The sequence below is a fragment of the Gracilinanus agilis genome, chromosome 6 (genome assembly GCF_016433145.1).
Source record: "Gracilinanus agilis isolate LMUSP501 chromosome 6, AgileGrace, whole genome shotgun sequence".
Taxonomy (NCBI): Eukaryota; Metazoa; Chordata; class Mammalia; order Didelphimorphia; family Didelphidae; genus Gracilinanus; species Gracilinanus agilis.
Genome location: NC_058135.1, coordinates 31,615,254 through 31,627,755, shown reverse-complemented (window position 1 = coordinate 31,627,755; position 12,502 = coordinate 31,615,254). Strand labels below are relative to the sequence as shown.

The window sequence follows — 12,502 nt, the reverse complement described above, 5'->3', positions numbered from 1 at the left end:
AAATTTAAATTTAAAATAAAACTCTTGTTTTATTTTTTCTTTCCAATTTTTAGGATATAGAAAATAGATGATAGTTGAGAGGGTGCCATTGATCCATAACCCTTCTTCTAATGTTACTGTCGTTCAGTCATGTTTGACTCTTCGTGACCCCATTTGGAATTTTCTTGGAGTGGTTTGCCATTTCCATCTCTAGCTCATTTTATAGATGAGGAAACTAAGGCGAAAAGGGTTGGGACTTGCCCAGGGCCCCACAGATAGAAAGTGTCTGAGACCTGATTTGAACTCAAGAAGATCACTCTTCCTGACTCCGAGTTCCCTTCCAGCCTTTGGAATATGATCCTATCCCTTTGAGAATAAAGCCTTCTCTCAGCACCAGAGAGACTGAGAAATGGGTATATGGAATGGATATTGTTATCTGAGGTTGCTTATTAATCTTCTCTTACTTTCCTACTCTTCCCTTAAAAATCCTTCAGAGACCTCCTGGATAAAACCAACCTAGAGGTTTGAATGGAGGGGGAGAGGGAGAATTTTCTTTTGCATAGACTACATTTGAGCCTGGGATTCATTGCTCACTAATATATTTTGATCTTATGGCCTCCTCTATTGTACAAAGTAAACAGGCAAACTTTGGTTAAAGGGCATCTGAATTATAAATTAAATAGAAGGATAATCATCTGATATACTTACTGCAAAGACAAAAGAATACAAAATGAAATTATTCCATATTCATTGGATGGAGCTGTCTGGATTGGTAAAGACTGATTTATAAGGCATTTGGTATTCTATTAGTAATTATGGATATTTAAAATGCCTTTGAACTCTTAAATTCAATTTTACAAAAAGATATGTGAAAAGTTTTTTTTTAATGAAACAATTTTTAATGAAACAATAAGATTTATAACTTCTGACTCTGAAAATTGATTTTTAGCTTTGAAAGAGAGTTCCCAAGTACTGAATTATTTCAAGCACATATTTTTCAAGTAAAAATAGTTCAGATTACTAAATATGGATGTACTCTGCCTCCCTCTAGTGTTCCTTTTTGTTTATACAATAGTAAAATGGTTATTCAAAATATATTTTTTACCTAAAAATTTTCTGAACTAGCAAAAGAAAAACTCTCACATGAGATGGTTTTTACCCACTTAATTTTTAAAAGATCGGAAATATGCCAACGGCAGACAAACTCCTTTAGCCTAGAGTTCTACATTTGAAGCTAAGCAATGCTAATGCTACTGGAAGGTCTAAGAAAGAGAGGAAAAGAGATAGAGGGAGAGAGACAGGGCACATAGGGGAAAGGAAGAAAAGAAGGAAAGGTGGGAAGGTGGAGGACGAGAAGAGAGAAGTAGGAAGGGGAGAAGAAGAAGTGAGAGAACCAAAAGAAGAGACACATGGGTCAAGTAGGACTAGAAGGCCAGTACCCTAGATATATGGTCTAAGGATCATCATAACTATTTGCTCTGATTAAGGTTTGGAAACTTAGAAGGCAGAGAAAGAATTGATCATCATCATAATTGACTCATCCAAGTTTTCCTTCAGAAATAGAAGATTCATCTGGGTAGTAACGTCTATAGAGCAACCAAAAGGGTTGTTGTCTTAACACAGCAAAGTCACCCAGCTTTTTGGTCACTAGAAGAAGGCAATGTAGATGAGTAACAACATGTAGCCATAAGGTGTATAAGTTGGTAAATAAGTGTAGAGAAATATAACATAAATTCATTCCTTAAGGGAATGTGTGTTTTGGTAAACAAGATTTGAAAATGCTTCATTTTCATCATCAGATTCATAGGGAATAAATTTTTATGAGAATATCTATAAATTATAAAGTTCTCATTTCATGAAACAAAGATAATTCATATATACATGTTGAAAGAGGTACCAATCTCTTTCTACACACACACACACACACACACACACACACACACACACACACACACACGTATTGAAATTTTCTACAATACTTTTTAAAGTCCAAGAAGACCGGAGTTCAAATTTCAGAGTGAGTGGAGGATGGAGGGGCCTGGAATATTAGTTTTTGAGGTAAGGAAGAATTAGACATGACTGAACGACTGAAAAAGAAGAGCAAGCTATGACCTTGACTTATTGGTGACTTTCCCACAGATGGGATAAAAGTCAAAACAGTAAAAATGGAAGCAGGTACAGGTTAGTGAGTTCTTCTATTCATAGGAATTTTATTATTCCCACAATCAATTTTGCTGACAGATTTCTGAATCTGACACATACTGACTGAAGTGGTCTTCCATGATGTTTCAATGACATTCAACAGTACATTCATTAAAAGGGCCCACAGACTAAAATTAAATAGAGATGACATAAGCCTAGAGGACCACCACCAGAGAGGAATGATGTCACCCTTTGACATCCACACTCACTAACTTATATAGAACATTGACTAAGAAATAAACATCCTAATTTTGATGAAGAGTCTTACCATGTGACCGGCACCAATAAGGTTAAAAAAAACTCTGGTCCTGATGCTTTTGTTTAGGTTCCAAACTAACTTATCAATACAATAAAATATTTGACTACTCCACATACCATTACAAGCAGCAAGCTTACAACCTCTCACTGAAAGGGGTTTTTCGCCATTACATTGGTCTCCAGTCTTGCAGATGACTTGTCTTGTCTCAGTTCCTTCACCACAAGTTACTGAACACTGAAGAAACAAAGGCATGGGTCATGGACGATTCTGCTCCAAAATAGACTGTCCTGTCCTCTAATGTAAACACACACACACACACATATACATCTGGTATGTGACTTCTACTATTACAGGCCATTGAAATGGTTTTGATTCTTCTACTGGGCAAAATGTCAAAAAGGAAGAGTTGGTTCCCTTAGCCCTAATTTAAGCACTGCAACTTCAACTTAAATATCCGAAAGCCATCAGAGATCTCAAAGTATCTTCAAGTAACACATATTATCTTGTTTGATTCTTTTAATATTATGAGTAGATGTTGCATATTAGTAAAGACCCCCCTATTTTACAAATAAAGAGACTAAACACCCTTCCCAGAGATATTTAAATCCATTTTATGGTCTCTTCCATTGTTCAAAGTAAACATATTAAAGGGCTGTTACAGGAAATATTCAAATCTAGGTTTCACTTAACTCTAAACTCAGAAGGAACCAAAATATGTTCACATGTAAAAAGGAAAAAACTAAATGACTGTTAGAAGTTAGAAATCAGAAATTTCTTTCAATATTGAGAGAAGAAGAAGAGAAGGAGAGTGAAGCCTGGGTCTGAAGTCAGAAAGATCTGAGTTTAAATGCACTTACTAAATTTGTGACCCTAAGCAAATTACTTAGTTGTCTGCTGTATTTTCCATTTTCCAGTTGAGGAAACTGAGACAAACACAAGTTATATGACTTACCCAGGTTTACATAGCTAAATGTTTGAGGTTATATTTGAAATGAGGTCTTTCTGACTCCAGACTCTAGAGTTCTAGCTATTTATGACACTTAGCTGTCTCAAAGCAGCTTATTTCACTTTAGGAAAGTTTTGCTAGGAAATATTTCCTGACATCCAGCCTAAATTGACCTTTTTGTAACTTCTACCCATTGCTCCAAGTTTAGGGGCAAAACATAGTAAGTCTAATCTCTCCTCTATCTAACAACCCTTTGAATACTAACAGGAGCTATTAATCCCACTGAGCCTTCTCTTTTGTAGGATAAACATGGGCAGTTTCTTCAATTAAGGCATTATGGTCACTCATCGATGCCCTTCTTAAAGTGTCATCCAAAACAGAACATAAATACTTCGTATAAGGTCTGAAGGCAGAGTACAGTGGGTCCATCACTTCCCTATTCCTGAAAGCTATTTGTCTTTATGCATTCTGATATTTCATTAGCTTTTTGCTTGCCGCATTGAATTAAAAGTCCATTAAAAGCTTTAGTGCTTTTTTTTTTTTTTTTGGTGGGGGAGAGAGGACAGAAAAAGTATTTTATTGCTATGTCTTGCCTTCACATCAATCATCTCCTGCCCTATATCCTTTAGATGGGACCTTTCCTTATGACAAAGAAAACCAAAGAAACAGAAACATTTGATAATTGTGGTTTCATTTGAAAATGCAGGCATTATTTTGCCTTTGTTCTCTAAAACTTTTATTGGTTTCAACTTCCTTTTGGTTATCTTGTAATTTCTAGTGTTGTAGGCATTTTCTACATTGTTCTCTTGGTTCCACTTATCTTATTCTGATTTGGCATATACAAACCTTCTCAATGATTCCCTAAATTCCTCATATGCCTCATTTCTCATTGTGCAATAACATTCATGCAACAGCCTTTAGAAGCTGTTCCTCAGTCAATGGGCAAATACTTTGTTTTCAATTCTTTGCTAACACAAAAAGAGCCTCTGTGAATATTTCAATACATGGGAGACTCCTATTTCTGTCTCTGACTTCTTGGAGATATATACCAAGTAGTGGGATAGCCGGGTGGACAGCTTAATCACTTTTCTTGAATGATTCCAAAACAGTTGGATCACCACATAGCTTGACCTAGAATACCCTGATCTGCCTGGAACACTGTCTAGCTACATCTTTTTTTTTGGGGGGGGGGGAGGGGGTGGCGCTATCTTTGCGAATTTTCATGTTGTATGGTGAAATGTCAGAGATGTTTTAATTTGTATTTCTCTGGCTGTAAATGCTCTCTGGCTTGCTTTCTACCAATCATTTGTAGGTTACGATTCTTTTGGAAACTATTTACTCATCTCCTTTATCCATTAATCTACTGAAGAAAGGGTCCTGTGTGTGCAAATATCCAATACATTTCGGATAGCAGACTTTTTATCCAGGATATTTGAAGAATATTTTGTTGCTATTTTATTATTTCAGTCATGTTTGACTCTTTGTGATCTTATCGGGGGTTTTCTTGGCAATGACTGAAATGGCTTGCCATTTCCTTCTCCAATTCATTTTACAAATGGGGAAACTGAGGCAAACGGGGTTAAGCGACTTACCCAAGGTCACACAGGCAGTATGAGGCTATCTGCACTATCCAATGTGTTACCTACTTGCGAATATTTTCTCCATCTTATAGTTTATCTTCCATTTCTATTTTCATCTATCTTATTTTTGCAAAAATGTAATGATTATTTAATTTATCTACTATATCTTTTGTGCTTTGTCTAGTTCAGAATTATTCCCACAGCTATATTTCTGAAAAGTACCAGATATCTATCTTTTTCTAAAGATAGGTAGGCCAAGTAGCAAATTTGGGCATAAGTACAAGTTTGCTTACAACCCATTGCTCTACATTTAATTCATGCCAAAGGGCTTTCCAGTTTTCCCAGCAGTTCTTATCAAAAAAAGAAATTCTTCTCTAGAACTTTCTGTTCTTGAGTTTCTAAAATACTGGAGTGCTTTTTTCAACGTTTTTATTTCTTGTTTATTTAGTTTGTTCCACTGATTTGTGGTCTGTTTCCTATGGCAAGCTATTTTATAATAATATGCAAACATTTGAGATCTGCTAATATGATGCTCCTTTTATTCATTCTTTTCTCGCCTCTCTTGACATTTCACTTCTTTTGTTCCTCCAAATTATTTCATTATTATTTTGTCTAGTACTAAAAACTATAGCCCTTAGTAATGTGATTGATACGACATTAAATATGTAAAAAAGATCATTTTTATCGTAGCATGAAAAAATGAGGAAATTAAGGTAGAGTTATTGACTTGCCCAGGATCACACAGCTAATAAATGTCTGAGGTCACATTTGAACTCAGGTCTTCCTGACTCCAGATCTGGTTCTCTAACTACTGATACTTTTCTTTTACTCATTTTTTCCTTTTGTTTTTAAGATCCTTTCTGGGTTTATCTGCTTCTGTGCCTGTATTTTTTGCTGCATTTTATCTGAGCATTTAATGTTTCAGACTTTTCCCTATATTCTTCTCTTTTAGGTTTCTCTTTCATATGTACTATAGACTACTAAAGTTGGGATAATTCCTTTTATAGGAGATTGGAAATTTTCCAGTTTTTGTTCTGGGTAATATTCAAAACGTAGGATCATTCCCAGCTATGCTTCCATTTTTCCTTCCCTTCCACCCAGACTAGCTAGTTGGATAGTACAAGTTCCAGTACCTCTACTTCCTCCTTGTCCCTACTATTTTCTTTCGCTAGGTTGGACAGAATCATCATTTGTCATTCTTTGGGAAAGAGTGAGGTGAAAGGCACTGGGGGAAGAGTCAGGGAAGCTAGAGAAATCCCTGCTTTATGTAGGTGTGAGGCTGATCCCATTAAAATTTCTAATTGTCTTCAGTCATTTCAACCATCCTGATTCCTTTCTCCATTTATTTCCTTTCTTTTTCCTGGCTAGTCTGAGTCAGAAACATAGGTTGGGGTCTCTACCACCAGTAAATAGAGGGTGGTGATTGTATGTAGTACAGATTTGAAGTGAAGATTTTGTTGTTGTTTAGTCATTTCAGTCATGTTCACCTATCCTGACACCCCTTGGGGTTTTCTTGGCAAAGATGCTAAAACAGTTTGTTATTTCCTTCTCCAGCTCTGGGCCCAGTGCTCTCTCAACTAGCTACCCCTGGAGCCTAGTTTTGTTGGTGTTCAGTTGTTTTTCAGTCATGGCTGACTGCTGAATAGTAGTTACTTTATAAATGCTAATTAAATAAAAAACAAAACTATATCTGATGCATACTTCCTTTGGAGTTTGAAGGGTTGAAGAGGTTTGCTTAGACTAATCTGCTCATCTTGCTTCTCCAAGATTTTTTTGTATGTGCTCCTACAAAGTTTGAAAATTTTCTCAACTATTTGAAAATTTTGTGTATTTGGCAGTTGATAAAGGATTATAGAATGTGTTCTTTGAAATATTATATTTTGAATCTGGGTATTTTCAAACTGCTATTGGCAAGGGTGAGTTATAATTGCCTTGATAAAAATAGGTGGTCTGGTTGTTTGATTTGGCTATATTTTATATAAACTTGATATCAAGGACTGAAAGCAAAAGTAGTTTTAAAAATCCATATTAAAATAAAACTTTAGAAGAGTGAAAAAATTTTTCTTTTTTCGTTTTCGTTTTTCTACTTCTGCATTTTGTCATACAATTCTCTTTTTCAGAGTTTCAGAGTCTACTATTAAGAAAATAGCGCTATCTGTTGCTAGAAATTCTCTAGTCACCAGTTAGACTCAATAATTTCTTTTTTAAGAATTCTAATTACTTGGATGTTTTCACCCAATTCTTTGATTGTTCTTCTGAACCATTTCAGTTGTTCTTAGAGTTTTTTGCCCTACCATTTAAGGAGGACTCCCATAACTAATTGTAATTTATTCATCTTCCTAAAATGATGTTAATTCTTTTTCTTTTGTTGAGAAGTTCTGAACATTTTTTCCTGAAAAACAAGCTGTACATTCTAGATTTTCAGATTTATGTATGATTCTCTCTGCTCTGCTGTATTTAAGCAAGTTGTCCTTTTGGTCAATGTTTATTAAATTCATATGTTTTTAGAATGAAAAAAAACAGAGTAAAATGTGATTTTTTCTTTTGATATTCACTTTTCTTCCTTAGTTTTTGTATTTCTTTTTTTCAATAACGAGTTTTCTCTGGGATCCTTGAAGAAACTATGTTGCTTACTGCAATTCTTTCCCTGCTGAAGGACTAAGACTGTTGTGTTCTGCTTCTACCTGTTGTAGACCTTGAGTGCCCACTGCAAAGTGGTCTATTCACTGCCTGTACTAGTCACTTCTGAACTCTGTTCTTCCTGCAATCAATTTTATTAATATCTATTAGCCTAACGAGATTGATAGCAAAGGGATTAATAAAGGACACTGCTGGACACAGCTATGGGGGTGGTCCCAGGATCCTTTGTACTTAGGATTCTTTTTTACCTTTCATTCTTACTGACTGCTTGTTAACTGCTTATATTATATTATATTATGTTATGTTATGTTATGTTATGTTATGTTGTATTGTATTATATTATATTATATGTGATAACTAGACATGAACATTTAATTTCTGATATTCTCCCTTCTCTACTTTCTTGTTCCCTTGGCTCTCTACTCATCTATAGCTGTCTTCTTTTGCTTAGAGCTGATCTGATTCATAGATCTCAATCTGCCTTGAGGGTAAACTCCCCATTTGGAAAGGCATTTTCTAAAATTATAATAGGCTCCAGGTCAGTGATTTGCGTCATAGGAGAGGTCAGGAGTCCTGGGGCCAAAGGGTTTAGAGGAATGGGTCCTCCACTGACCTTACAAGTTATGTGCTGAGAGGTAGGAAGACAATTGATGGTTCCTCTCTAAAAGTTATTTACTAAAATGGCAGCAGTCATGAAGGTCTTGGAATCACATCCAGTCAATATGTTAGGGTGGGGGGCAGAGAAAGAGAGAAAGGGAGTGGTAGGGGAGAGAGTATGTGTTAGTATATGCTAAACTAAAATAAAATAAAAAGTATATGTTTAGCATATACTAACACACACTCTCTCCCCTACCACTCCCTGTCTTGTATATTTAAGACAGAATAAGCTTGGTTTAAAATAAATTAAGTTTAAGATGCAATGAGATATCCTGGTAATAATTAGTTATTCCATAATATTCCATATTAAATAATTAATTAATTCATAGTAAATGGATATTAATCCCTTCCCAAAACTCCCTTCTTGAATCATAAAGAAGACACACACACACAAACCAACAAACATTGTCTGTCTTATCAATTGGTTGACAAACAGAAATTGTGGCTTTAAATTTTATGCCTACTTATGGGTTAACATTATTCATTACCAATCATATGATCATCATAATTAGGAGGGAAATAAAATAAATAAACATTCTACAAACCGACATACCCACCTCACTCCATGGCCCTGTTTTCCATTGGGCAGGACATAGCAATCTGTTGCATGGTCGACGGGTCTCTGGACGTTCTCCTAAACAGTACTTGCTATGCACAGAACGGTTGGTTCCATCCTGGAGAGGCTGAAGGCATCTTACTGTACGGAGCTGATAACCAGAACTCCCACAGGTTTTGGTACAATATTCCCATTCATCAGCCACCCAGCTACAGAAAGGAGGAGAAAAGATACCTTTCTAGTGATGTAGGGAGAAAAGATTCATCGGCAGTATTCAAACCAAAACAGAGACATGTCAACCCTTTGCTAACTATGACATAGACCCAGTAGCAATCCTGATTTTGTTCAGTTGTCCTTGACTTCTTCAGTGTGAACTGCCCTCACAGAGGCTGACTGCAAACTTTTTCTGCCTCCCAAGAGATATGATCTTCATCTACCAAGTGAAAAATGATTCCCTTTCTGGTGACAAGCATGTTCAATTACCTATTGATCATCTCTGTGTTTTTGTACTGGTTGTCCACTATGCCTGGAATGCTTTTGCTCCTCATCTCTGACCCTGACTTCCCAAGGTTTCCTTTAAGACTCACTTCAAATCCAACCTTATGCAAAAGGTCTTTCCAGGAGAATCTCCCTCAGATGCTAGTGGTTTTTAAAAGCCTTCTGAGATTTCCTTCCATTTTTCTACATATAAATTGTAGGTACCTAGTTATTTATCTATTGTCTTCCTTCATCAGAAAGTGAACTGCCTAAGAGCAGGGGATTAAAAAAAAGAGGTAAAAGATAACCCCTGCCCTCAAGAAGCTTATAATCTATGGGGAAAACAACATGAAAACAAATGTATACAAATAAACAGGATAGTAATAAACAGGAACTAATTGACAGAGGGAGCAGCAAGGTGGTGCAGTGGATAGAGTGCTAGGCCTGGAGTCAAGAAGACTCATCTTCCTGAGTTCAATTCTGTCCTCAGATACTCAAATACTAGCTGGGTGATCCTGGGCAAGGAAACAATGATGGAATTGATTTCATTGCTGTATGCTAAAACAAGCTGATTCTGGGATGTGTATGTGGTTCTCACTGAGGATTAAAGTTTTCAGTCATGCTAAGAAAGTAAAAACAGTTTGACTGAGTTCCTTTTTTGTTTGTTTCAGTTGCAAACTAATGCAATTATTACTGTGCTCATCCTTAAGGAAGATGATTGAGACCCTATCTTTGGGGATTTCCTTGGACACTTGGACTTTCCTTGACCAAAAGGGAATTACCCCAAATAAAGCCGTTTCCATTGAGTTACTTTGAAGAGCAGAAGCAGAGAGAGAGGAAGGGAAGAAAGAACTGGATGATATCCTGGCTATGTTGTAGCTGTAGTTGTACTTTCTTGGTATGAGTTGGGTGAGATTTGCATTAATGATGTTCAGGGAGAAGCTAGTAGTCTAATTCAGATGGAACACAGAGTGTGAAGTTGGATTTTAATTTAGCGGCAATGAAAGGATATGGAAGATTTTTAAGAAGGGTCAGACCTACATGCTTTAGAAAGATGATTTTTCTAGTTTATAGAAGATTAATTGGAGAGACAAGAGCCCTGAACCAGAGAGATCAACTAGGAGGCTGTTGTTATAATCCAGCTAAGAGAGGCAATCCAAATCCTAACTGTGTTGATGGCTATGTGAGTAGACAGATGAGAGATGGAAGAAATGTCAAGGAGGTGGAATCAATTAATCTTGGCAATTCATTGGCTGTGAGGTGTGAAGGGAAAGAAAGATCAAGGATAAATCCAAGTTTGGATCTTGGGTGGCTGAGGGTAAGTTAAGTGATATCAACAGGAAAGAAAGTTTGTAGAATGGTCAAGTTTATCAGGAGAGGAGTTTTGCTCAGTCATACTGACATTGGGATATTTGGGTACAGCTCAGAAGAGTTATCCTTTCAGTAGACAGTATCTAGGTAACTTTGATTGCTAATTACTGTGCCTCTAAAATAAATCTAGCTTTAAACAGCGTGTTTCAATCAGATTAGAGTCTTAGTTGTTGCCTGAATTTGAATGTCTATGTATTTGAGATACTTGTTCTAAGTTGGGTGAGATTTGAGTTAAAGATGATATTCAGGGAGAAGGTAGTAGTCTAATTCAGATGAAACACTGAGCATATTCCTTTTTTTTTTTTTTGCACCCTTGACCTAGCTTGTCTTCTTTGATACAATATTAAACACAATAGGTACTTACTAAATATTTATTTATTAACTGGGTTAATGAGCTCTTCTATACAGACATAATCTGTACCTTTCATTTTTGCTCAGTCATTTTTCTTTCATGTCCAATTCTTCATGACCACATTCGGAGTTTTCTTGACAATGATACTGGGGTAGTTTGCCATTTGCTTTTCCAGCTCATTTTACAGATAAGAAAACTGAAGCAGAGTTAAAGGATTTTGACCAGGTAACATAACTAGTAAGCATCTGAGGCCAGATTAAGAAAATGAGTTTTTCTGACTCTCAAAATTGAGGTTTTTTGACTCCAAACTTGGCACTCTATGACTTCCCCATACCTATCTTTGTAGAGCTTTATGCTATATGTTATATAACATATAACATTATGTATTATATAATATGGAACATATTGCATATCATTTTAAATGGGGTAGGGAGATGACGACTTGACACTGTTGAGTTCTGTAAATACTCTACTCAAATGACATCCATTGTTAATTGTGAATGTGAAAACATCTATTGAAACAGTAAGGTCCAATGGTTTGGTATTATAGTCAGAAGAACTGGGTTCAAATTCCTCCTCTGACACTTATTGCCTATGTGGCCCCAGGCAAATTATTTAACTTCTGCCTGACTCAGTTTCTCATCTATAAAATGAGGGAAGCAAATGTCCTTCTAGGCTAGGATGCATGAGCTATGATCCTGTCAATTCATTTTTATCTGAAGTGGAGAATGTGCATCAAGTAATATTATTAATAATAATCACAGTAATACTTACAGGGGGTGTGTGCATTCCTGAAGATTGCACATTCTACGAATGGGTTTGGGCTTTTTACTGATTTCACAGAAGCTACGATGTACCATTTTATTATCACTCTTCCTGCGGCATCCGTATTTGGTGTACTGGGAACCTAGGGAAAGTCTGAAGAGGTTACTTTGGACCCATAATAAAAATTTACCCAGATATGGAAAAAAATCCAGTTTTAAACAATATTTTATTGAGAGTATGCCCGCCAAAAAAGAGATCCTCCTAACATATATCACTGAATCTAAAATGATAAAGTATTTAGATTCTGGAAATGCACAAAAATCTTCTTCCCATTCTGCTTTCTTCAGGATATATTACTATGAGAAAAATATGGTCTACTTACCCCCACCACAGGGTTCAGAACACTGAGACCAGCTTTTCAAAGCCCATTCAAAAGTATCTAATTCTTCCTGAATTACATTATTGCTATTTATGGTGGGTACCGAGTCTTCATGAATGATATACTTGTATGTCAAGCTGGAACGTGTGTCGTTCTCCTGAGGAATAATCTATTAAATACATAACATATCCAAGTGAATTAGGCTAATAGAGCTGAGAAATTCTTAAATGAAATGTTCTATGTTAATTCACTTTATTGTTAATTATTAGTAATAATACTATTAATATTGTTACTAAAATTGGAAATTGACTCTTTGTGCAAGGAATCAATAATTAATAG

At 36.0% G+C, this 12,502-nt stretch overlaps 1 protein-coding gene across 1 annotated transcript in view; it reads right to left on the bottom strand.

Moving 5' to 3' along the window:
- Positions 1-2,366: 2,366 nt before the first annotated feature.
- ADAMTS3 (ADAM metallopeptidase with thrombospondin type 1 motif 3) overlaps positions 2,367-12,502 on the bottom strand; it is a 285,453-nt gene continuing 275,317 nt past the window's right edge. The window contains exons 16-20 of the mRNA XM_044681598.1: positions 12,167-12,332; positions 11,794-11,926; positions 8,821-9,028; positions 2,557-2,674; positions 2,367-2,410 (exon numbers count right to left, since the gene is read on the bottom strand). Of these exons, the coding sequence (XP_044537533.1) occupies positions 2,367-2,410; positions 2,557-2,674; positions 8,821-9,028; positions 11,794-11,926; positions 12,167-12,332 (669 nt within the window). The remainder of the gene's footprint in view (positions 2,411-2,556; positions 2,675-8,820; positions 9,029-11,793; positions 11,927-12,166; positions 12,333-12,502) is intronic.